Source organism: Saccostrea echinata, unplaced genomic scaffold (genome assembly GCF_033153115.1).
Source record: "Saccostrea echinata isolate AGI-Se365-2 ecotype Australia unplaced genomic scaffold, CSIRO_AGI_Sech_v1 ptg000046l, whole genome shotgun sequence".
Taxonomy (NCBI): domain Eukaryota; kingdom Metazoa; phylum Mollusca; class Bivalvia; order Ostreida; family Ostreidae; genus Saccostrea; species Saccostrea echinata.
Window position 1 is genome coordinate 10,137,153 of NW_026889795.1, and position 27,887 is coordinate 10,165,039.

At 32.7% G+C, this 27,887-nt stretch overlaps 1 protein-coding gene, 1 long non-coding RNA gene and 1 pseudogene across 2 annotated transcripts; 1 reads left to right on the top strand and 2 right to left on the bottom strand.

Annotated features, from left to right (window-relative positions):
- Positions 1-799: 799 nt before the first annotated feature.
- LOC133202026 (uncharacterized) lies at positions 800-2,615 on the bottom strand. Its single transcript, XM_061337804.1, has 4 exons — positions 2,564-2,615; positions 1,634-1,808; positions 1,130-1,350; positions 800-855 (listed from the first exon to the last, which is right to left on the bottom strand). The coding sequence occupies exons 1-4, from the start codon at positions 2,613-2,615 to the stop codon at positions 800-802; spliced, it is 504 nt and encodes a 167-aa protein (XP_061193788.1).
- Positions 2,616-7,863: 5,248 nt separating this feature from the next.
- Positions 7,864-8,465, top strand: LOC133201883 (uncharacterized). Its single transcript, XR_009723168.1, has 3 exons — positions 7,864-7,956; positions 8,130-8,301; positions 8,403-8,465. It is a non-coding gene; the product is annotated as an uncharacterized LOC133201883 (long non-coding RNA).
- A 1,192-nt stretch (positions 8,466-9,657) lies between these two features.
- Positions 9,658-10,526, bottom strand: LOC133202027 (uncharacterized; annotated as a pseudogene).
- Between the last annotated feature and the right edge of the window lie 17,361 nt (positions 10,527-27,887).

Below are 27,887 nucleotides of genomic sequence, written 5' to 3' on the forward strand. Positions count from 1 at the left end.
ACAATGGGTAATCAAAGTTTTACATAGGAATATATAGGAAAAATCTTTAAAAATCTTCTTCTCAAGAACAACAAAGCCACAATTAGTCATATTGATATGGAATCATCCTCAGGTAGTGTAGATAAAGTTTATTCAAATCATGATCCCCAAGGGTAGGGTGGGGCCAGAATTGGGGATCAAAGTTTTACATAGGAACATATAGAAAAAAACCTTTAAAATTCTTCTTCTCAAGAACAACAAAGCCACAATTAGTCATATTGATATGGAATCATCCTCAGGTAGTGTAGATTCAAGTAATATTGGACGGGACCAGATATTCGAGATGTTGGGGCACATAAAATAATTACAATATATATGTTTAATTCTATCATCTTGAAATTCTTTATCACTCCTAGAAGACCCATAGTACAGAGGGGGTCGAGAGGGACAGCCTTCTGCTTTTTTGTGGGTTTTTTTTGTTTTTTGTTTTTTGTTTTTTTTTGTTTGTAAATTCGATACCATTCAAACACCGCGCACCTTTCTCTCAGAAGATCAAATCTCCTCCAGCGTTTTGACAGTTTGGGGCTGTTTGTTTTTCCTTTGTTCATATTCATTTTTGGTGGTGGTTGCTCTCTCTCTCTCTCTCTCTCTCTCTCTCTCTCTCTCTCTCTCTCCCCCTGGAAAATGGATACGTTTCTACCGGCCTCTATCATATTTGCGTCCCTAACACTTCGGTCCTTGAGAAAATAAATCTCTCGTTAGGTTTGTTACTGGGTGTCTACAAGTATATATCGGGTTGATTAATTCCATTGACTTCGCCTCACTGTCTATGAGATTGACTAACTCGATATATTCTTGTAGGCACCCAGTAACAATCTGTAACAAAGCAAATAAGTAATAATAACAAAAGCTTATAACCTCTCCGTGTACAATTGGATGAGTTATTCACATTAAAATCGATGGATGAACAAAACTTTATCCATTCATTCTGTTTATGCTAATGATAGGCGATATACATGTATTTTGTGCTTTTTTTATGTTTGTTGCAGTAACAGTTAAGTTTGTTTCCTAAAACAAACACCTTTGCTATTTCTTAATAAAATAGAAATCCTAAAATGGGAAAATATGTCCAGTTTGAAAATTATTTTACCTTCTTCTTTTCTTTCGCAAATGAAGGGTTTCGTCTTCTTACAGTTGTCTGTGTAGATTTTCATTGCTGTTCTATTATAGTACAGACAAACAATCTCTTCTGTAAATTTCTCTTCAGGTTTATGTATTGCTGATAAGGAATTCATGGATTTACAATCTCGCATCAAAATCTCTTTGTTTGAAGTGCGCATAAATCCTCCGATCCATAACCCAACAGACACACTGAAAAACAAATAAAAAACATAAAAAAAACGACGCTTATATGTATAGTGTAATGACTAGTCAAGGCATTAAAAATATAAGGAAAAGTTTAATATATAATTGAAGGGGAAATTGTCTATATTTCAAGCAATACATGTTGTATATTAAGAAATTTAGTCACTGAATTATTAATAACATGATTTTTGCTGCTGTAAAAGACGAAATTGTCTAAGAATAAATTGTATGCATGTATTTAATGTGTTTAAAATGTACAGTTCTTATTATCTTCTCTGTTTGAACATACTTGATTGGATTAAAAAAAAGACTGTCCACGTCACTGAGTAAATCCTCCATGATATACATCTCAGAGAGGGAGGTAATCTCAGTCAGTATCTGATTATTCTGTTCACAAACATCATAAGCTGTGTACCAAGAGGTTTCTGGCATGCGAACACTGTACCTACATGTAGGACCATATCCTAAAAAAAACTATTCACTTTACTATATAATACAGGAAGAAAACTTAGCAATAATTGAAAAATACTGTAAAAAGCAGATATTATTCGTTACATTATGAATGGTGATTCATCATTTTGAAATTCATCGGCCATGAATAATTTTTGTGACTGGGAAAAAAATGTACAAAAATATACAAGTAAATAATCGGTTCGTAGGAAGTAATATTTCTGAATTTATATTAAAGAAGTTTGCGAAACTCGCAGATATTTTTCAAAGTTAACGTTATATAGCGTTACTTAAAATCTTAAGATGATTAATCTTAAAGACACTGGGGTCAGTGTGCGTCTAACTGAGCAACAGTACATTAAGTTTGACCGTTTTGCACTTAAATTGTATCTTGTAGGTTAATCATATAACATCAATCATATTTCACCAGATGTAAATATTGCAAAAAATACAACCTTATTTAATGATAAATAGCTTAAATGATTTACATGTATAATTTTTAAAGAAAAAATGAAAAAAAGAATGCACGTAAATTAATGAATTACCTATTTGCACTGATATGATATTTTGAGTATTAGAAACCTAAAAATGACATTTTCGGAAAAGAAAATGTTACTCAGTCGTGAACATATAAGCCAAAATTATTGTTATAGTTTTATTTTCAAGACAGTTCTGAAAATGCAAAAAAAAAAAAATTTGTAAAATACTAACATGAAAATTCTACGCACATAATTACGTAAACAAGAGGCCCATGGGCCACAATGCTCACCTGAGTCACTTTGTCCATGCTGCTTTGCATCAGCTTTTTCCCCAATATACATATATTCCTATGTCAAATTTTGATTGTCTTTTATGGGCCCACCCTAAACACAGGGGGCCATGATTTAAAAAAAAATGAATCTACACTGCCAGAGGATGCTTCCACTTTAATTTGATCCATCACAGTTTGCTTTTCTCAGGTAGAGAATTTTAAAGATTTTTCCCCACGTACTCCCTATTTTGGCCCCGGCCTACCCCCGAGGACTACGATCTGAACAATTTTTAATCTACACAACCTAAGGAAGTTTCCACATAAGTTTCAGCTTTCTGGCCCTGTTATTCTTGAGAAGATTTTTAAAGATTTTCCCTATATATTTCAATGTAAAACTTTGATTTCCTATTGTGTCCCCAACCTACTCCCGGAGGCCACGATTTGAACAATTTACAGTCTGCACTACCTCAGGAAGCTTCCACATAAGTTTCAGCTTTTCTGGCCCAGTGGTTCTTGAGAAGAAGATTTTCAAAGATTTTTCTTTTACATTTCAATGTAAAACATTGATTTCCTATTGTGCCCCTACAATACCCCCGGGGACCATAACATGAACAATTTAAAATGTACACTATCTCAGTAAGCTTACACATAAGTTTTAGCTTTTCTGGCCCAGTGGTTCTTGATTTTTTAATAACCCCACCCTATTTTTGCATTTTCTTGATTATCTTTCCTTGGGAGGAGACTCGCCCCTTCATTTAACAATTTAGAATACCCTTTACACAGGAATGCTTTGTACTAATTTTGGTTAAAATTGGCCTAGTGGTTCTTAAGAAAAAATTGAACATCTAAAGTCTACAGACGTACGGACGGACATACGGACGGACAACGGGTGATCAGAAAAGCTCACTTGAGCTTAATAAAAGAAAACTGTAGATTTTGAGCATTTTCTTTCCTACAAGAAATTCATAAATTTTATTCTAATGTGATCTTGTGAGCTTTTTAATTGAATGTTGTATGATTTTCATTGCTAAATCAAATACGTTATGAAAATTAAATTGTATTTTATAATGTTAACATTTGAGGTCCTGACTTTTTTCCAGAAGCGGAGAAGTGAATTTATTCAAACATTAATACCAAGAAAAAGTAGATTTCTATAAATTTTTAATTACATGAGTACTCCTATTCAAAATCCAAGTCGTGCATGTAAGACTTAAAATACTTTATATTTGAGGTTAACGCTTTTCCCGAGGAAAATATTTTTTACATTTACAGTGGCTTATCCAGGAATTTCATAACGGAGGGCGCAGTAGAAGGCAGGGGATCTGGGGGCTGCATTGAAGCCCCCAGTGGGTCCAGGGCAAAGCCCTGGTGGGTTTCCGGGAGCGAAGCCACCGGAAGCTGACGAATTCTTACAAAGTGGTGTTTTTCCCTTGATTTTAGGATAATGGACATATAAGTTCTACATACAAAAAATTCACACGTGGGGAGGGGGCGCCCGGCGCGCCGGCGCTGGATCCGCCTTTGATTTATACTTTTCTATTGTAATGTAGTCCTGTTTTAATTTTGCATATATAGGGTGAGTTCACCATGTATCGAGCATATACCTTGCTTTGGACAACTTTAAGCAATAATCTTGCATCCAATCTGAATGTCTCTGTAGTTTGACTTGTTTCTGTCTTAAGGCCGAAGATTTAAACTTTTGAAAGATGCTGATTTTTATTATTGCAGCCCGGAGGACCGGGCTAGTCTATACATATAAGTTTAAGTTTTAGTGTATGGGATTGAGATGGGAGAAGTTATGCAATTAAAGGTTAACTAGACATTAAAAAAATTATACATCAGAATGTTCCTTCCCTTTATTAATTACGAGATACACAATATATTTGTACATGTAGTAGAGGTACTTTCATTAAAATGATAAAAGTTGAAATGATTTTAAATTAAATAAAATAAATATTAAATATAAATTAAATAAACTAAATAGACTATTAAATATGTTATAAATGCATAAAGGATAATTTTTTTCTATTAAAGTTTCATTCTGTTCATTCTTTACTAACATGGGTATATAGTGACAAAGCTATACACCCCTTTAGATCCACACATGTACATATACTTTTACATGACCACAAACACATCTACTGATCAGATTTTGAAATGGTTAGATTTCATTGATTGAAAGTTTGGTCTTTGTGGGGTACCGAGTTTTATTCAGTTTTAGCTCAAGATTTCATGGTGATAGTTATGCATACAGTTTAAGCTGCTGACTTTTTTTCTAAAGACCTAAGACAGTTCCCTGAAATGTAACCCCATAAGTAAAGAATGTAAATAATTATATTTGGAGAAAGTTCATTTCCATAAATTGGTATGTCTATCTGTATATATATTTTTATGATTTGTAAAGAAACATAAAAGAAAGACAACTCTTCACAATGCTGTCAAGAGAAATTAACTCCCTTTTATAGTATATAAGTATTCTTCATGTTATCATATCGAGTAAAATTGAAACATATGATATTAATTGTAAAAGGGAAGACCGATAATTTGGTATAATTTTTATGATCAGAATATTAGATAATTGATATACTTTATGTACATATTTTATGACGCAATTTCTATAATGCAGGACATTTCCATTAATCCATTTTCCATATTATTCATTATCCATTTATCTATCATCAACTGGACATTTTATATTAATAAACGCATAATTTAAAAGTTATAACTGTGTTTTCCATCATTGCCGGGAATACCCGCTACATATTTACTTCCATGAAGTACATCTTTAAAAATATATAAGTTTTTCATATGTAATATACAACGTTGCTTATCATTTACTATCGAAAAAACGACAGGGCCCTTTTTTAGAACATTTAATTATTACTTATCGTATAAGAAACGTACATTGTACAGTTTGTATTTTATATTCATTAAGTCAAATATATTTTTGATGATAGGTGATACATCTGTCTGATTTTAATTTTATGCAGCCAACAGTTACTTGAGGAAAGGATAAAGTTTAAAAAGGTATCGTTTTTGTTCGATTTCATCTGATAAGATTTCCGTAAATCTTCTCGACTATAGTCTCCATCATTCAGACGCATGCCGTTATCGCACAAATCGAAGCGGTTTGATGATCAAGACTAATTTCCATTGTTTACTTCATTTTCCCCGGCGACAATTGATGGCAACATCATATGGAGGGTAATCATGTTCAAAAATCCAGACTTGTAAGATTGTAAGTCCAAACTTGTAAGTTTGTTAATCCAGAATTGTAATCGTATTAGTTTCATAGTCTACATATGTAAGAAGGTAATTCTGACATCCTAGCATGTAGTTCCGAGCATACAACTGTGTTGACTTTGAGTTTATACTATGAATGTGTGTATTTTTGATGTTGTAAATTTTTTTTCCGGAATTTATATTTCTGCGCTCTGAATAAAACACAAAGACAATTGACAAGTCTACAAATGTTTGTCGAATTTTGATAATGAGAAACTATGGAGGGTCATAAATGCCACAATTATTTTTAATGGTCTTATTTTCTTTTTTATTTAAACTTTTTGTTTTCCAAATTAAATTCTTCATTTTTTATTTCTTAATTTAATTCTTACTTCTTGAAGGCGCGGATCTAGAAGGGGGTCCGGACCCCCCCCCCCCCCCTTTCCCCCTGAAATTTGACTTATTAAATGTTTATACTAAACGAACCAAAAGTGACCTTGGAACCCCCCCCCCCCTCGAAAACGCTGATCTGTGTTAAGTTGACGCCCCCCCGCCCCCCCCCCCCATCAAACACACACACACACGCGTGAAATAGGTTCTTCATGCTTGGGAAAGGAGTTTGCTTTTTTTTTGCTTGTCAAATTTCTGGGTTGGATTTTTTTGACTGTGATGGACCCCCCCCCCCTTGGATCCGTACCTGTTCTTGTTTATATTTTCCAGTTTTATTTTATTTTATTTTATTTATTTTACTATGGCAATTTCGATTCCTTTCGTATTTTTATTCTATCTTAAAATTTCAATTATGTTTCACTTCACCTAACTTAATACTTATTTTTTTTTTTTTGGTAATAACTAGAAGCAAAATCAAAAGTTTGTTTAAGAAAGTAGAACTTACAGAGTTAAACTAAGAAATCCGAATAAAATTTAAACGAAAAGGGGCGTTACGGCCTTTTCTGTACAGGTACACAGAGATCTTGGCGAACAGTCTAGCTCCGAAACGTAGAAACATTTCCATGGAACATATTTTTTTCATTTTAAAAACCATATGATATCATTGTTGCGAGTTTTCTCTCGTTTTCAGGCCCGTAGGAAGCATTTTCATTGGGTGGGGTGGGGGTGGAGCAGTGGACAGAAAACAAAAATTTCTTGATAAGCTCCCCCCGGACCTGGTTCGGGGCCATAAAACTTAGATGAACTCACTTTTGATCCCAGTCTCTCTTTTCTACATAGTTACTATTAATTCCTTTGGTAAATGTGAGACTGTGATCAAAAATGAGCCCGTCTACGTTTTATGGCCCTGGTGCAAGATGTTTCAAATATGATAAATAAGACCGCCATTTTTGATTGCCCGCTTATGGTACACAAATATAAGGTATCTTTAAATTGTTATTAAAGAACCCTAACTGCAAGCTGTGTGGGAAGAGAGGGACCATGGCGCATATTCTCTCAGGATGCCAAGTTGCACTGACCCAGGGGAGATATAGATGGCGACATGACAAAGTCCTGCGGGAGTTGGGTGATGGTTGGAGACCATCTGATGATGATCAGAACGGACAGGCGAGCAAGAGGGGCGGAAGATAGTGACAGATAGTGATAGGCATGCTTAAGAGTGCCAAGCTGACAGTTGGCAGAAATCCATTTTCTGTAAGTGCATACTAAATTGATATTGTCATCACATTATTTTTTTTAAAGGTCAACTGAAAAGATTTTTCACTTTCATTCAATTTACCCTTTATTATCTTCAAGCAAATCATAGAATTCAAAGTATATTAGTTATTCGGTTATATTTTAATGTATTTCCGAAATATTTAGGGTAAAAGTTGTCACACCTGAAATCTGCCCTAAAATTTTGTGCGAGTTATGCCCCTTGACACGAACCCGCCATATTGAAATTACAGATGCTGAAACGTCATGCTCCGGACGATAGGGGATTGAAAAATAAAATATGGTGCTGTGTACAGCACCAAACTGTAATATCCGATACGGACAGGGTGTGTCTATGTTTGCTTTCCCCGAGGATCCAAAATTATGCCAGATTTGGGTAAGAAAGCTGAAAACCATTAATTATTGGCCATCTGAGAAATGGCTATCTATCCTCAACCATATCACTGATGTTCATGAGGGTCATGGAAAGCGATTCCCCAGGTGCTTACATGGTGACCTGGAGGACAGAGATTGGATTAAGAAAGGTAACTATGTAAGCATTGGCTTGAAAAAAAAAACATTTTTGAGCCTCTACTTTGCAGATATACAGTATAATTATGTGACATATATATTCTACAATACATAAATATATGAAAGTCTGTACATTGTTATGAAGCAATATTGATCTAAACTACCAAAAAATGTATCCTTATTTCAGGTAGTCTAGCTTTCCAGGAGATGGAAAAAGTTGGTAAGGGCAGACTGTTGGTGCAAGACATTAAGAAACTCTCCCCTGCAGAGCAAACTTCAGCACTTGAAGCCTACCACAATGTAGTGTGTCATTTTGCACCCAAATCTTTGCATTTCTTTTATGCTACAATGAAGGCCAGGTAAGTATTTTTTTCATTTATTCAAAACTCAGTTGCTAAGAATTTTTTTTTAAAAGATTTTAATCATAATTCATGAATTCCACTGTTCTTCTTTTTTCCAGACTATACATTGCAGCCCTGCACTTCAATTAAAACTCCAGCCGGGATCAAGCTGTAAACAAAAGTAGCACTATATATAATATATTCTGTGTCATATCCAAAAGGCAGAAATTGAGCTGGCATTCCAAAGGAAGTCAAAGTAAAGCAAACATACAGTAAGTAAAAATTTTAAAACTTTTCCTATAACTTAATACATTTAGTATGTAATAGTGTGTCTTAATTTTATTCATATTAACATATATCTCTTTAAAATTTATTTCTCTGTTTGTTTAAAGATTATGCAATGGTTTTGATGTAAGAAGTGAACAAAGTGAGATTGGAGTTTGGTTCGTACAGCGAGTCCATAAAGAGACGTGAGGCTGCCATGGTGAACTGTCCTGCTCTAATTGCATCCTCGTACCAACATGTCCCAAAATCAGAATTGTGGAGTGCCATATTTGTCGGTTTAATAAAAAAAATGTTAGTTTACTATACAATCATGAACAAACAAAATGAATTGTGCTCAAACACCAATAACTATCTAAGCTTGTAAACATCAATAATTTTCTAAGCTTGTAAAAATAAGTTTATGTCATGAATACAGGGATAATGAAGTTGCTTGTTTATGTTACAAGCCTTTAAAAAGATTCAATTTTTTTTCCCCCAAATATCTGTACCTAGGACATTCCTGTTGGATACCTAAACCCACAGTATTGCTGAGATGGAAATGCAGTTCTAATCTTTGTTACTACACATGATGGCAAGATCTTCCTGTTGTTTTTCCCAAACATTGCCATATCCATCGCACAAATCGTCGATATGCTAGATGCCTGTAAACACAAAGAACAGACAAACTTTTTAAAAATAATCAGAACTAACGACACTTGCAGTTAGATTCAGTGATTTTTTTTTTGTTTTAAATAAGCTGTTATTTGAAATGAATAATCTATTATAAATACATGTCTTAATAGTTGCAGTACCAGGTACAACCCCCCCTCCCCCCCCCCCCCCATACACACACAAACATTCATGCTTACATGTAAACAATTGCATAATTTTATTCCAATTCCTTTGACATAAAATCATGATCATTAAAAAGATGGCAATTAAAATATTTTCTAGAATTGTAAAGTATATCTGTTTTTGGGTGCTTCATTAGTTCAGACAGTATTAAATATTCCTTTCAGTCAGAATGACCAGAGGTATTTACATGCATGTATAATACTTCTTTATTTGTATTATCAAGATTACAATTTTACAATTTTACCAAAAAAAAACCTACTTGTATATTAATTCATTTTCTTCCAGTGGCCCATGTTCTTCTAGATATTCATAAAAGGATGTCTCTAAAACCCATCTGTTGAGACAGTTTGCTGTGAAACCCTCATGTTCTGTGATGCAGGTTTCTCCTTTCTTCCAACCTTGACTCAATAGCAGCATAAAAACGGCAACATTGGCATTCTCTTGCAGTTGGCATAGTAATGCAATTTTTACAGGGACACCTGCACCCCAAAATAAATGTTACCACCCATATTTGCAATTTTTAGCATTCATGTAAATGAAGTATACTTTTCATGAATATAACTATATAAATCTTAATTCATGAAAAATACTTAGTAGTTAATGTAATCCGATTTAAACTGTCCATACAACAATTAAATTTCTTTAAATTAACAATATCTTTTATATCTCCATAGGCTTTGAAACCCTATTTTTTTTTAAATTTATTCTCGTCCTTTAACAGCTGTCCTATTGTGTTTATGTGTAGGACCAGTATACCAATATGTACATGAAGTACTAATCCTAGAATCAGCATACTTAAAATCTACCTCTAAATACAAAGTTCTTAAACTTTTTTATGCTGATCATTTCAGATACTTTTAGTTAATACTTAAAATACATGTATGACTATATACCAGTGCATGTCTGACGGCAGTTGTTCAGAGATTTCATCATCACTATGGACGCTTCCTTGTGCCGACTGCCCCGAGTCACTTCCATCGTCAAACGGCTGTCTTGTTGTTTCTTTGTCTTTTAACCGGCACGTATTGATACGGCTGCACAGTCAGTTTAAGGGTTAAGTCTATTTCAGGTATACTTTCGTCCATGTCACTTTCGTTAGACTCGTACATTATGGGCGACGCCATGTTCCACTAAGGGCAGATAACTCATATCGGACCGTTTTGCCTGAGCTTCGGATTTGAGAAATTTTTACCTGTGTTTCAACGGGTTAAAAAAATAATCATGGGACAATTCTTTTTTAGGTATCAACTTCCTAAATAAGTAGTTTAAACAGACTTTGAGAACCTTTTCAGTTGACCTTTAAAGTAGGACAGAGAAATTTTTTTCACTAACAAATCTTAGGTCCGAAGTAGGAGGGATCGAAAGGTTGGGCTCCAAACTTTTTTTGTGTGGAGAGTAATCTTTTCTAGCTGTTTTAATATGAAAATTCATTTATAGGCTGTATGCCCAACCACCCCCACCCCCATCCCCCTTATTTTTTAGTATCATTAAACTCTGACAAATTTTTGCGTTGAAAAGAAATTTACTGAAAAGTTAAAGATATCCTAAACATCGCCTCCCACGAAGGAGGAGTTTGGGCAGTTTATCTTTTTTTTTTCGTCAATTTTTTTGGAGCGCTCCCCCCCCCCCCCGATAAACATTGATACGGATCTTCATCTACTGAGTGGTTGTTGTTGTTTTTTTTTTAATATGATATCTTTGCAGTTACATTGGTTCTTAATAAACTGGGGCACTGATCAAGTGGTTGGGCGCTAGCTTCTTAGGCCATTGGAGGGTAAGAGTTCTCTTGTCCTAAGTTCCTAGTGCCGGCCGGCAAAATGTAAGACGTTTAACATACGTGTTGGTAATAAGTATTCCTTCGGCATTGAAAGTCAAATTTAATATTTTTTCGGTTGAGACCTTAAAAACCGAAGCCCCTCTAGATCCGAGCAGGCTGTGAATAAGCGGGTAATGATTCATGTCACATCGTCAAATAAAATAAAATTAAGAAGATAAAATAAAATTGGAACATTTAAACAAAAAGTTAGAATTAAAATTAAATAACAAATTCAAATGAAAATATTAATATAAAATTGGAAGTTAGAATAAAAAAATCTAAATAATTTATTTCGGTTGGAAAAAGAAGAAATTAGAATAAAAAAAGGGGGGGGGGGAGAAATGTGGCACTGATGCCCCTCCATAGTTTCTCATAATCATGTAGATTTTATATTAGTAGACTTGTCAATTGTCTTTGTGTTTAATTCAGAGCGCGGAAATATAAATTCCGGAAAACAAAGTATACAACATCAAAAATACACACATTCATAGTATAAACTCAAAGTCAACACAGTTGTATGCTCGGAACTACATGCTAGGATGTCGGAATTACCTACTTACATATGTAGACTATGAAACTGATACGATTACAAGTTTGGATTTACAAACTTACAAGTCTGGATTTACAAACTTACAAGTTTGGATTTACAAACTTACAAGTCTGGATTTTTGAACACGATTACCCTCTATAACATCAATGTTTTCTTGTCATGTTGTGATATAAATACCACGATAATGGCCTTAAAGTGACGTCATATTTGAACCAATGTCATCAAAGGGAAATAACCAGAATTTTATGAGTTTGCAAATTTTTAGAGTTGTCTTTCTTTCATTAGAATTAAAGGGAACGAGTTCGTCTCCGGTTAAATTTGTAAATAGTTGATAATTTTATAGAAAATTCCAAGAAATGTCATTTAAAACATTATAATAATTTTTCGAGAGTTTTTTTTATCTAGTATTTTCATTTCAGCATACATCGGACACGAATTAGCCATGCATCGGACATTGTCCGCTGCATGGATAATGACTTTAATGTATAGAGATGCATGCATAATACCAAACCTGACGACCGTTTTTGCAGAAATAATAAAAATATAAACTCAAATATTCAGAGAAAATACAAGTTATCGATACATGACAACTAGAAGTGGGCTCTCTTTTTTTCAAACTATTAGATCTATGATCCCACGAAACCAAGGGGTTAGTTGTCGTATTAAGAGGCATTGCAAGGTCTATCAAATGCGATGTGATACAACTAACATCTCTCCACATTTGTGGATCGATATAGTCAATAGTCAATCAAATTAAAATAGAGAGTTATTTTTTAAATAAAGCATAACAATATTTTCATGTCACTAACTTATAAGCATTTTATGTATTTTAAAGTTAGGACGTTTTTCCTGTTCAATATACCGTTTATACGAAGCATAGTGAATACTGTCTTTTTTTAAAAATATTCTCTCCATAAATAGCATAAAATTGTCACAAATTCAGATTTTAATCACATAATACACGTTTAGCTCCATTTTGATAATATTAAGTCGGCAGCGATATCGATAGAACTTGTTCAAATAAGAGGGTGTCCGATGCACGGTGAACCCACTCTATTGATATTGTATTTAGCCATTTAAGCTAAACATAGCTTACTTGTAATGTATACTCTTCTTATTCAAATAGCAATATTCGTTGTGGAATTCACATTGAAGTTCTAATACGACTTATATATATATATATATATATATATATATATATATATATATATATATATATATATATATATATATATATATATATATATATATATATATATATATATATATATATATACGTTGATAAGTTAAATTCTTGGTACAGTAAAAAATACTTAAATAAATGAAAACAGAATGCTACAGTCCAAATTAAATAAAATCTTTACTGTTAGCGCTTTCAGCCATGTTGGCTCTTCAGACAGTTATGAAAAGAACTTTTCATAACTGTCTGAAGAGCCAACATGGCTGAAAGCGCTAACAGTAAAGATTTTATTTAATTTGGACTGTAGCATTCTGTTTTCATTTATTTAAGTCTATATATATATATATATATATATATATATATATATATATATATATATATATATATATATATATATATATATATATATAAACGGCCTGATAATATGATACAATGTAAACATCAACACTTTTATTTTCATGCAAATTAAGAAAATCTTACTTTTCCACGAATCTTCAGATAGCACTGACAAGGGCTCTACATGAAATTAAAAAGAAAAATTTATTCATACACTATTGAAGTTTGCATCATTATTCATTTTATTGCATTATTATTTTTATTATAATATTAATGATTTATTAATTTTATGAAAAATAACAGTAAGGAAAACATTTTATTGTTGTAGATCAAAAACGTTTTAGAGAAGTATGCAGTTCTCTTGTCAAAATCTGTCATCCTATTTATTTGATTCTGAAGCAATATTAATAACTAATCAATATTTAAATCTGGGTACTTTACCTTGGTAGAGCTGCCTCAGATTGTAATATTTTATCTCTTTGAATTAAAACAAAGTAAGCAAAGATTTTTTTCTCTGAATTATTTATGAAAAAAGGTGAAATTAAATTTAATTTATTATTGACTTATGACAAAAAGTAAGAATAACCTGATTGATTGATGGAGGCTAGTTATTTTCGTTTTTCTATGAATTTGGAAAGTAGATTATTCTATTAGCTAATAGATATAATTAAATTCAGAAAAGCAGTACCGTGACACTTTGAATCATTCCGTGGCAATGTTCTTGGCTCTGAAAAATCAAAATGAAACTTTTTTACATTCTAAATCCTTCTTCTCTCAAAATCTATCAAAGCCATTGCTAAGGACAAAATCATGTTCATCTAGAAACTAGAAAAATTTTAAAATGCTATTTTTTTTTTCTAAATTGACCATGGAAACCTTACCAGTACACCATTCAGCGAGAGGTTTGCTTGCTGATAACACGTAGTCCTCATTATTGAACAGGAAAATACCTTTAATTGAATTAAGCAATCATTCACTTCAAATTACAATTAAATGTAAATTTTGAATCTTTATTAATGCGATAGTGATTCATTTGAAGTGCATTTTCATAATATTTAAAATGAATTTGCACAATATTCTGTGTTATATGAAGCATTATCAATCATTGTTGATATTTAACTTACGCAATTGTACTGCAAAAGAACAATTATCACATATGCATGCGCCATTGATGTTTGCATCATTTTTCATTTTATTGCATTATAATTATTATTATTTTATCATATTAATGATTGATTAGCTTTATAAAAAAAAAAATAACAGTAAGGAAAACATTTTATTGTTGTAGATCAAAAACGTTTTAGAAAAGTATGCAGTTCTCTTGTCATTCTATTTATTTGATTCTTCAGCAAAAGTTAGTTCAAACCACAGAACTGTTCCTCAGGGATATTTCTAGTTGTTAAAACTTACTAAAAAAATTATGTTTGGCTCAAATAATGTCCACAATAATTCATTCCGTGTTTCTTTAAAGTTTTCCTTTACTTTTTAGGGTTTTTTTTGTGGATTTCATTGTCTTCGTTGTCAGACAAGCTTTTTAGAAGTAAAAACCCAATGACGAAACGATCCCAAATGATTTTTGAAAATCATAAAACACATATATTGAATGATTTTGAACTTGAGTTGACCCTAAAACCTAAAACGTGTTGTTCAAAACTGTGTTATGTATTTTCATTGTTTTGATATGATGCGATTTCTAAAAAAGAATCTTGCCTTGTTTATTCATGGGAAAGTATGCTTCCTTGAAATATAACAGAAGTACAGACAAACACCAGACGGAGCTACACATATTTGTATTTGCCATGCTTTCTGAACTTACCAAAATATTATAAAGTTAGTAGAAGTACAAACAATACTTATTGATGACTCAGAAGGTGAAGAAAATGTATTGCAAAATAGAGTAAGACGATGAAATGACCATAGCTGGAAATGGAAAAAAATGAAATGAAAATAAATCCATTAAAGATTTTAATTCATTTAAGTCCTCTGTTGGGCAACCAGAAAAGGGACCCCATTTTGAATGGGTTAAAAGAGTTCTGCCATTTTGCCATAAAATATTATACACTTAATCAAATGGGATGAGTTGCTTGAGTGGCGCAGTGGTTAGAGCGTTTGCTCTAGAGTTGCTGAGTAAGGAGCTGATCCTTGCTTCGCGAGTTCGAATCCCACTGCGGTACGTGGAGCCAGGTCCTTCGGATCAGATCTATAGACCGAGGTCCCGTGTTGAAGTAGGTGTTGTCAAGAAAAAGATTCCTCACTGCTAAATGGCCCTGAGTGCCGAGAATAGGTATGAATTTGCAGCCCCTCACCGGCAAGTGGTGTCTTCCCAATATGAGTGAAAATTTCTTGAGAGGTAGGTTAAACAACAAACAAAATAAATGGAATGAATCTGGTGAAAATGGTTTAATGAGATTAAGATTTTAACACCTTTGACTGAGAGTTACAGTTGACTTTTGCGGTAAACAGAGGTCGTAAGAAGGTCACAAAATAATCATTTTCCCATTTGTTCTATTTTTATTAGAATATTTGTCAATTATAAAGCTTTATATTTTGATTTCAGAAAACACATCAGAGCACAAGCTTGCCTATCTACCAGATTTATCTATTTTAAGCACTAGCATCAGATGCATCCTGTGTATGAACATCTGAGATAAGAAAGGTGTTGCCTTACATTTCCCGAAGTGAAAAGTATCTCAAGTTTGACAAAATCCATAAAAATTTAGAAATTTAGGGGGAAAGGTCTATTTTGTCACGCTCATGTTGACTTGGTCTACCACTTGAATCAAAATAAGTGCTGATTTAAAACAAGCATTTTAAGTTAATGTTGAGTTCTTTGTTGTATTTTATCAGAATTTTAACTGAGTTTGGATTTTATTTCAAATAAAGGGCCAAAGTCCGCCGTTACCATTTCATGTCCTTTCCTATTGCGATATATATTCCTAGATTCTAGAAATTTATAAGTGCAAAAAAGAAGATTTGCAAGTGGATTTTTTCATATTTCTTATTATCATGATTAATCACTAGAATTTATTAAATTAAGAACCTCATAAGGACTGGAGAAGCAAAATATCTTAGGAACAAGCCCTCAAAAGCTCCTGTTCTGCAAGAATATGGAAATAAAATCTGATGAAGTTGTGGTTATACTTTAATCTGACGATTCATTTCTTTCAAAGATGGAACCATGATTTATCTTTAATTTGATAATTTCAGGAGGAGGGTGCGAGGTGATGTTCTTTTCTATGATCCACTACTACTGATAAACTCTCAGGATCAGGTATGGCCTAGAGAAAGCACATGCTAATTTATCAGTAACAAATAATGCCCTAAATTGAAAAAAAGTCTGCTCTATATATTAATCTGTATATGGGCAAGTTGGGAGTGGATTTTTTCTTTCTAGAAAATAGTTTTCTGTGGTTAAGTTGGGAGTAGAAGTTTTCTTTCTAGAAAATAATTTTTCTGTGTTCAAATGGGGAGTTGAATATTTGTTTCTATAAAATAATTTTTCTCTGGTCAAGTTGGGAGTAGAGTCTTTCTTTCTAGAAAATAATGTTTCTGTGGACAATTTGGAGTGGATTTTTTCTTTCCAGAAAATATTTTTTCTATGGTCAAGTTGGGCGTGGAATTTTTCTTTCTAGAAAATAATTTTTCTCCGGTCAAGTTAGGAGTAATTTTTTTTTCTTTCTCGGACTTTGCTACTTAATGATATGATAAGGTCATTTATTTCATTAATTTATTATATTATTTCCGCATTCAATAAATTAAGTTAAGACCTCATATCTATTCTATGCATCATTTATTTATTAAATTTAACAGATCATGATTGTTTGAATTAAAGCACATGGAGTTATATTTACATAATTTCTGTTACTTGAGAGTTACTTATAGATGTATGACATCAAAGTGGTCATTTAATCCTTTATCCCAAACTAGTTATATCTTGTTTGTAGAGCAAATTCCTCTTTAATTTGCAGAGCAAACCTCCAAAAACATTAAAGGCGGAATCAGGTGCCATGGAGGAGTAAGCATCCCCTGTCGACCAGCCACATCCCCCCTCTGCTCCTTGTTATGATCGGGTAAACGGAAAAATCCGTAGAAATTTCTGTGTATTAATAATGGCCTTACAAAAAGTATGAAAAAGACAAACAGATTCTGACCTAATGATATATTGTATTTGCTGATAAGGTCAATGTATCGAACATAGAACTTGCAAAATGATGGCTTTAAACGAGATTTGTGATATTCTTGTTGCATCAACATGTTCGTCAATAACTAACCTCGTTTTGGAAATTGTTTTTACATAGAGCATGTTCTTCCGTATCGAATAAATTGGGAGACATAAACCCCATATGCTTGTGATAAGGGTATATTACTACATAATTAAGGAAAGTTGACGATAGAAAATTTAAAGTCATCACCTTTATCATTAAGTTTTACTGTTAGGTTACCATTACCATCAAATTTGAAACAGATGTGTCAGACTCTGTGGTGTCTTTTATTTTGAGTTCACTGGGGTATATCGAGTCGACATATGAATAGAAGTAAATACTGTTTATTGATAATACGTCGTCGATATATCTAAATGTCTAGTTGAAGGCCACAGGAAGCGTTTTCTTCTTCTCGTGTACAAGTTTTAGAATAAATTCTGCTTCATATGAATACAAAAATAAATCTGCTAATCTAGTTAAAATGCGGTGAATATGTATGTACTGCTAAAGATTGTCATAATATGTGTTCAATATTCATCAATTTTTGCTTGATATTACAATCAATTTTTGTTAGTATTTATCACTGAAGACTTAAACTATATTCCAGACCTTGGCTTGTAACCCTACACCTCAGCTGTAGATATGTTGCAATGATGTACTGCATTGTTAATAACATCATAGACAAACCATCCCCTACAACTTACCAACAACAAGAAGTGGTCATTCACAGCGGTTCATACTTCAAAAGTTATCCGGACTCAATTTTCTTGCCACTATTTCTCTCTCAAACTCCTTACCATAGCATACCGTGTAAACCGATTCACTAGAGACTTTCAACAGCAAAACATATGACACTATAAATTTGTTTTTATCCTGTTTATAATCATAAGAGCCCTTCGTCACAGGGCCCAACATTAACTTTAAAGCAAACTAGACCAGTCGAACTAGTACCTGAAAATTTTAGTGGACCTGTCCTCAACTTCACAACGTATACCGTTAAGTTTAATCAATAATAACTTATGTTTTATCAGAAAATATCACGGTTTTTGACTGTACTTATAACACAATAATTTCCAACTTTTCATTCATGACATGTTCGACATTGTCGAACTTTTAGAAAACAGGGTGTTTAAATGTACATCATGCAAAATGATGGCCACATATTTATCATGCAAAATTAGAGTCACATGAAAATCGCATAAAACGCATAAAAATCTGTGATAACATATGAGCATGATATTTGCATCTGTTACTTATTAAACAATTTTGTGATTTTCGTATGAATTCTTACGGAAAGTTAAAATATATAAAAAAAAAAATCGTGCGAGCCACTTTTCCCTATGCATACCAAACATGATTACCAAAGCTGTTTATTTTTGCAAGTTTTATTTCTGTCAAATTAAAAAAATAAAATAAAACTTACTCTTATGTGTCAAATTCGTTAAATTCACAGGAAGGTTCCTATGATCTCCACAGATGGTGTCATTAAATATTGCATATGTATCACAAATGCCTTGAATAAATGTTTGTGTATAGCAAGTATACAGTGAAATACACCTAGATTCGCACTCCTTGGTGTTTCTTGCGGAGCTGTCTTGATAATTCAAGCAAACAATGTTTGGAGAGCTGTTCTTCAGATTCTCTTTTTTTGACGTTTGCAAACAGGATTGAGGCCCTAGAAAAAAAAATTGATAATACATTTATAAAGAAATCAACATAAGGACTTGATCCCAGTTTCTCTCTGCGGAGAATCCGGACATGTATGCAAAAAAAGCTTACTAATTATAATTTTGCGATTGTGGTTTTCCTTGATATCTTATTCAAATTCGTCTTAGAAATAATATAAAAAATATAATGTTTAAAGAAAACGTTGAAAATTACTTTGAAATATTTCAGAAAATGTATATATAAAATATTGTCTTGGTTCGGCATAAGTATGGCTTTGAGTACGACAAAAAAGCTGAAGATAATAAAGTCAATTCTTTAAGACAACCAAAAATTTAAACTGGTCATAAACACGGACCCCTTGATATACCAGGGAATTGGCTAGATATCCGGGAGAAGCATGCATCCACCTATCGACTTATGTTAACTACTGGTAATTCCTAGAAATAACTAGCTAGGAAATAAAGTACAGGTGAAAGATTATAATTATGTCTGTTGAGGTACATGTATATATATAAATATATATATATATATATTTAGGAATTATTAAGGAAAAGCCAAACAATGCTATTAAGTTTTGGTTTTAAAGAAGTTATGTGTTTCTCTCTCTCTCTCTTTGGATGTATGTCGTTTCCAAACACCATGTAATAAAATGGAAAAACAGTAAATTGTCTAAAGTTCATAAAATCAAAGAAGCTATCAGAAGTCAAAATAAGGAATACATCATCGTCTAGATCCAGTAGACTTGAGTTTCAGACAGGAAATTGGAGTACCTTATGCACCCACTCAGAGATTCAGTCATTTACTGAATATACTCTTAAAACTTCTTTTCCAAAAGGTAGCTAGCTTTGTTAGAGATGATCTGGACTTTCTTAACCATCTCCCAAGTAATGTTGATGAAGATGCAAAACTTGTTACGTTTGATGTTGTTAGCCTATATACAAATATACCTACAGAATTAGGGATGCAGGCTGTTAAGCTTTAGATGGAAAAATACTCCAACGGCAAATTTCCACCTGATTTTATTTTGGAATGATTAAAATTAGTACTCGATAACAATACTTTTGCATTTGCCGAAAACCATTACATCCAAACTAAAGGCACGACTATGGGGACTAAGGTAGCGCCAACATTTGCAACCTTAGCTTTAGGCTATCTAGAACGATACCTAAAGGTGAACTAATCAAGGTATTGGGAGAAGAACTTGCTAACATAATAGAAGCAAACAAAAAAAGTTTGTAAATGAAAACATGTCGTGTAAAACCAAAAACCTTTTTATTGCATAACAACTGCGGAGAGGAATAAATCGGTCAAACCGGATCCCAATCAACCGCCCGTATGTGCGTCCATCGCCAGCAAATCAATAATACAAGCATCAGAAACACTCCATGCAGTGAGCATTTCGACATTTGCTCTCAAGGAAATTACTGTGTCTTTCCATTTTATAAACTTTTAGGAACGATTCAGTCGTAATGAGAATAGTGAAAGAGAACTATTTTATAAATCTATTTATAATTAATTTTCTTAATACTTTGTTTATTGAGACTGAGAAAATCATGATTTATTGTCGAATTCAATTTTCCCTCTTACATAACATTACATACTATAATGTCATGGATTTCCTCCCTTCCTGCAAAGGCTCTCATGACGTCGTGACGTCATAGTTAACGTTAGCAAGCAAAACAAATCAGTTCAAAGTATGTACACCTGAAGACGGATTATTAAATCCAGAAAGCGCTTGTGTTAAATGAAATTTCGTAACTGTACATTTTCTTTCTCTCCAGGAATCCAGGATGGTTTCTCTTTAATCCTTATATACCATTTGGTATAAACAAAAGGGAGCACTATTGTCCCTAAACCATGTTAATGAACAGTTTTGCATGTGTACATTATATATAAAAAGATGTTTATTTATACATGTATGTACGAATTTACGCAGTTCTGTGAAGGATGCATAAAGGGGGCGGGCCTGAATTATATGGGAAATGTTTACTGTGACATCATACAAAAATAGCAATTCCTCACTATAACAAAAAATGAAATAATTTGCGATTATAAACTGCATATAATTAATGAACTACATCAAACCTTACAACTGCATTCATGTTTATCTCTAGTTAAATCTCACACAGCAAGATATAAACAAGTCATTGATTGCAATGCACTTATGACCATGACGTCATTTTATGAGCAGTGAGAGAGATATCAAGTAATTTTTTCACAATGAAAAATGCATTTTATTATGAAAGAGAATATTATTTGCAAATGTTAGGGAGACCATTAATACAAATCTGAAACCTTTGTTTAGTGCTGTCATATCTCCTATGCCTAGCTCATTCAAATCTGTTTCACAAGTAAAAAACCCAGTTCCTTTGACCAATAAAAATGATATTCAAACAACACAAAAGAACCAAGGATTTGGGTTGGTAAAAAAAGGTTTAAGATTCGGAAATTTAAATATTTGTCATATTATTCCAAAAATTGATGAAATAAAACTACTGCTCCAAAATAGACAAACTTTAGATATTTTAGGTATATGTGAAACATTTTTGACCGAGCAGATAGGCAACTCTGAATTGAATATTGAGGGCTTCGTTTTTGAAAGAAAAGATCGTGTACTAAATGCAGGTGGTGGAATTTTAATATACATTTCAAATGATATTTCATATAAACGTAGAACTGATTTTGAAATCAGTAATATTGAGACAATCTGGCTAGAGATAAATTTAAGAAATTCAAAACCTATATTTTATTGCTCTGCTTATCGTCCACCATCTGCCCCCTCCTGCTGGGCAGAGGACCTAGCAAGGGAGGTAAACCGTGAACCGGAAACCGGAAAACTAACTGCATACAGCGTAAGGGAAAACATACTGAAATCCAATATCGAGATTTTAAAAAATTCAATGAAAAAAAGTTTCTAAGAGATTTAGAAAATGCAAATTTTAACAGTCTTCTTGAACTAAAAGACCCAAACGAAATATTGAATAAATTTTATGAATTATTTAATGATATTCTTAACAAACATGCCAAAGTAAAAACTAAAAGAGTCAAGACTGAAATTCGACCTAAATGGCTTACACAGGAAATAAATGATGCTAGACTTTTACGTGATACATACCATCTACAAAGAAATTCAGAAAATTACAAATTTTGGAGAAATAAAGTCACACAATTAATAGATCAAGCCAAATCAAAGTATTACAAATCAGCAATTGAAGAAAGTTCAAATGCTAAAGAAATGTGGAGTTATTTAAACCATTTGGCATCCGATTCCAAAAATTTTACACCTAACCGTATTACACAAAATGGTTTGGATTTAGAAAATTTACAGGATATTGTTGATATTTTTAACAAACACTTTACAGAAATATCCTGTAAGTTATTAGCAAATATATCAGTACAAAGTTTGATTCAGAATTATTAAATCAATTTACAGAAACTAAACTAGGGAAAGAAAATTTTTTCAGTATAAATCAAATAAGAGAGTTTGAAGTATCTAATATGTTGAATACACTTGATGTGAACAAGTCACCAGGCATTGACTTTATTGGACCTCGTCTACTAAAACTTTCGGTAAATGTTATATGCAAATCTATTACACATCTTATAAATGCTAGCATTACTAATGGTGTATTTCCATCCCGTTTAAAACAAGCAAAAGTCACTCCTATTTTCAAAAATGGCGACCACGCAGATCCAGGGAACTACAGATCCATATCCATTCTTCCAACATTATCAAAATTAGTTGAAAAACACATAGCCGATCAAATACGTAACTTTACCTCTAGCTTTGATCTTTTATTTAAATCACAATCTGGATTTCGAGAATTTCATTCATGTCAAACGGCTCTAACAAAACTAACAGATAATTGGTTACAAGCTATGGACCAAGGAAATCTAGTAGGCATAACTTTCCATGATTTTAGCAAGGCATTTGATTTGGTAAATCATGATATCCTTATAAGTAAACTTCAATCATATCACTTTGACCAAATGGCTATTAAATGGTTTCATTCTTATCTAACCTCAAGGTCTCAGTGTGTAAAAATAGGTACATATTCCTCTGATTTCTTGCCTGTCACAGCAGGAGTGCCCCAGGGATCTATCTTAGGTCCCCTATTATTTTTATTGTATATAAATGATCTCCCTTTACATGTAAATAGAACAGATATTGATATGTTTGCTGATGATGCAACCTTACATACACATCATAAAAATGTAGAAGGTATTGAGAATGCCCTTAACTTTGATTTGTGTGAGATTGAAAATTGGTGTTCCAAAAATCAAATGGTGTTGAATACCAATAAGACAAAATGTATGCTTATGGGAACTCAACATAGAAAATCAAAGATAAATTCTCCTGAATTAAATTTATATGCTTCAAACAAATTAATTGAAAATGTTGAATCTGAAAAACTTTTGGGAGTATATATTGATCATTCATTGCGCTATAATTACCATATTGACTCAGTTTGTAAATCTTTGACGTATAAATTATATACCTTACGCAGAATTAAAAAATTTCTCCCATTACACACAAGAAAACTATTCTATAATGCCTACATTCTGCCTTCTTTAAATTATTGTCTAACTATTTGGGGTAATGCGCCAGGTGCTGGCATAGATAGAGTCTTTAAATTGCAAAAAAGGGCAGCCCGGATTATATTAGATGTGGCTTATGATGCCCCTTCACTACCATTATTTGAAAAACTTGGATGGCTTACCATATATGAGTTGATTGATTTTCATAAATATGTATTACTGTACAAAACACTTCATGGTATAGCACATGATTATTTAAGAGACTCTTTTGAATTTATTTCTTCTAATAATTATGTTTTACGATCTGAAACCAACTATGACCTTCGTCTACCGAAATATCGAACAAATCAATTTAAAAATTCTTTTCATTATTCAGGTGTTCATTTATGGAACAAATTACCTTTGTATATACGTTTTTCACCAACTGTAAACACATTTCGTAAAAATGTGGAAAAACTTATTATAACTTGCCGCAACACTGTTTAAGTAACGTAATTCCATGTCCTAAACTTTTAATTGTACTTGTATTTTTCCATCATGTTGTATTATTTAATTAGTGTACAATGTTTTCATACATGTAATTGTATTATTATTAATATGTTTAGAGGGCCCCGAGGAAGACTAGTGCATTGCACTAATCGGGTTACCCTCTTTAAATAAAGTATTATTATTATTATTATTATTATTATTATTATAGTGCCATCATCTAAAAAATATCGAGAGAATGTATTGAATTAATTCTACCGTGTTTTTTTCTACAGGGTTTGAGTGTTTCCCGCCGAGGTGCCTCACTTAATCGCGTTTTCGCAAGGGCATGCATTTTAAAGATTTTGACCATTTTGTAGATATACATAACGGAAACATTCCTTAACTTGAAAAGTGCTGCTGCTTTCCTGAAATCGATAGCATAACTTAATAAATACATAAAATACTTGGCAAAGGTCATTCAAGTTTCGACTACACCAAATAACTTGAAATTTAAACTAATAACGCCGGTACGTTAAGGCTTCCCGTGGAATATTGCAATGTACCCTGTGCCTTCACTTCTCTGAACTACAAATGTATGACGTCATAATTGAAAATGACGTCAAGTCACTGCAAACTTGAGCTGTTATGATAGGGAGAGTGTCATAAACTCTACTGCTTATTTTCAATCTGCCTATAAAATGTCAGAAAGCTTTTGTAAAGAAACGTGTTTTAATCGTATTTTTGGATCTTATATGTCCGAATATTTTAAAATACTTTGCTTTATTACTCTTGTTTAAAATTCAGCGTGTTCAAAGTATATACGAAAAATATACGTTTGACATTTGCCCTTTTTAACACCAATGGATAGAGGTAGAATTTATAATATGTTTATAAAAGAACCTGGCGCAGGTGATTAATGAGGATTGATTTGAGATCTTTTATGGAAATCTGTAAGAGGAGTTTCCCCTCTCACAAGGATACGCTGAGTTTATTTATATGACAAAAATTTAATAATAATTGTGTTAATCAGCTGCGCCGAAGCGATTTGTGTGAAACACTCAAAAAAATTTAAATGACCGTCACGTGATCGACGAAGTCATGTGATATCATAACGAATATGTTTATAAATAGCTAAGGGAACTCTTTATGTAAATTGACCGTACTTAAGTTCATAACTTACAAATTAAAATCAAAACCAGCCTTGCAATGTAGTGTTATGTTTTGAACGTATTTCAATCTTCGGGAAGCCTTAACATTGCTGCGAAAATGCGAATTCTATTTAAAGCAGCAGCACTTTCCATAAACTACAAGATATGTAGAAACAATTTATTTTTTTAAATTTTTAATTTGAACTAGGGTATGCCCTTGCGGTATCGAAATTTATTCATGACCTACATACAGTACACATTACATAGATTTATCACGTGACTGTCAAATAACGTGACCTAACCGAATTCAATACAGTGCAGGGTATACAATGTCATTTCAATTAATATTAAATTCATATGATGATATAGTAGCTGTACAGAACTAAATTCGGTTTAAAAAGGTATGTACGTTCATATTCCGTTGATTTCCTCGTAGTACGCCTTAACATTGCTGCGTACTTAACATAAATTAGAGTCCGAATATATGTATCATTTAATTACTTTACTATTGCAACTCTCGCATTTTTTTCTTATTTTTTCGCCCAGTTTTGATTCATGACGTTGTATTTCTATTGTATGTACATTGTGACATCATAAAACGTTGTTCAACATTAGTTGCTATGCTTTTAAATAAACACGAGTGATGATGGCCGGTAACACGTTTGAAATATTTCAAAAAGTGTTTTAAAGTATTTTTTATTCTATCACAAAGAACTGGATATATATATATATATATATATATATATATATATATATATATATATATATATATATATATATATATATATATATATATATATATATATATATATATATATATATATATATATATATATATATATATATATTAGGGATGGCAATCAAATACAGAATTGCTAATCGGTTAACCGCAAGACGTTCCGATCGATTAACCGGTTAACCTTATCAATATACGCATTTTCTTGATGTACGTTGATTGATTGATTGAATGTTGTTTTACGAGAATTTTTCACTCATATAGAGACGTCACCATATGCCGGTGAAGGGCTTCAAATTTAGAACTTTACTTGGCACTCAGGGTCATTGAGCAGTGAGGGATCTTTATCGTGCCAACGCCTGCCGTGACACGGGGCCTCTGTTTTTAAGGTCTTATCCGAAGGAGCAACTTTCACTTCAAAGTGCCGGGCGCATGGCGAAGGAACAGTTGCTACTTATTTTTTTCGACTTAGGTCAGTCGAGATTCGAACTCACGACTTACAGAACAAAGAGCGAGCGCTCTACCGACTGAACTACCGTGACGGTAATTATGCATTTGAATAGGATGGTGTATTTTTGTACTCAAGTTATATTCCATAATGTCATTTTTGTCAGGCATGTATTATTACACATAATATAAAATTACAAGATGCACTGAAAACGTGAAGGGTAACTTTGACCGCACACAGAGTAATTTCGACTGAAGCTTCAAAATACAAAAACATAAAAATAAAAAAAAAAAATTCGAAATTATAACTTGCGTCATCTGTAAGGAAAAAATATTATCCTTTCGTAAAACAAGAATAATTCAAGTATACTCACAAACAGATACCTACGGTAGTTTTCAAAAGTAAATAATTTGAAGACATCGAGTGCACGAAACTGATTAACTGAGTTGTCAAGCCCCGCTTCAAAAGTGCCTGCACACACAGGCAAATAAACCAAACAGACGAGTTTTCAATGATATGTAGAACAAGTTTCTACTGATACTTTTTCATTTTTTAATACAGTTATGAATTCTTTCTGGTAAAAATCGTATTGCTGCAGATTTCCGTCATTTTTCATAAGTCGAATCAGAAACATATAAATTTCGTTTTTAAAATTGGGAGGGGGTGGGGGAGACAGAAAAGAAAAATCAACTTACTTGAAAAACTTTGACAAGCACATAAATAAATAAATAATACAAAAGCGGGAGGTTAAACTCGAAAATCCTATGTTATGGGTGGGGGTGGGGGGGGGGGATGTTTCCACCTTTTTTCCGAATAAAATTTTCATCACACATTATCACATTACATGTAACCTTATTTGGATGTTACTACGCGTCTGGAATTTCTCACCGATGCAGCATTCATGTGTACAGGGGTAAGTTATGCCAATATCTGTTCAGCTAATTTGAATTGCATTTTAATTTTTAAAAACTAAATATGTTGAATTAAATATGTATGAGTTTCAGTTGCAAATATATATCAAGTCAGGAATTGATTGATTTTTTTACACAGTTAATGTCAGAGGTGATAATAATGGCGAAGAAATATCGGTAAAATGAAATAATTAAAAAGTATATTATTGAGAGTGTTAATCTTGAACCCTTGAGAAACATCAAGCCCAAAGTTTATATGTTTCTCCCAAAGAAAAAAACCTTTTTCGGTGAAATTCCCCCTTCATGTGCTATCTCTCTCTCTCTCTCTCTCTCTCTCTCTCTCTCTCTCTCTCTCTCTCTGTATATGTATATCGGAATAATCGGATGCATTATAATCGATTAATAATCGATTGATTTCAAATATTAAATTAGTTCATTTTTTGAATGAAGAATAAATTGATTAAAAATTCTGGAGTGATTTCT

Coding starts and splice junctions, on each gene's coding strand:
- LOC133202026 (XM_061337804.1), bottom strand. CDS start 2,615: ATGTATATTGGGGAAAAAGCTGATGCAAAGCAGCATGGACAAAGTGAC. Junction 1,809..2,563: donor GCATGGACAAAGTGACTCAG/GTGAGCATTGTG, acceptor AGTTTTTTTTAG/GATATGGTCCTACATGTAGG. Junction 856..1,129: donor TTGCGAAAGAAAAGAAGAAG/GTAAAATAATTT, acceptor GCTTTGTTACAG/ATTGTTACTGGGTGCCTACA.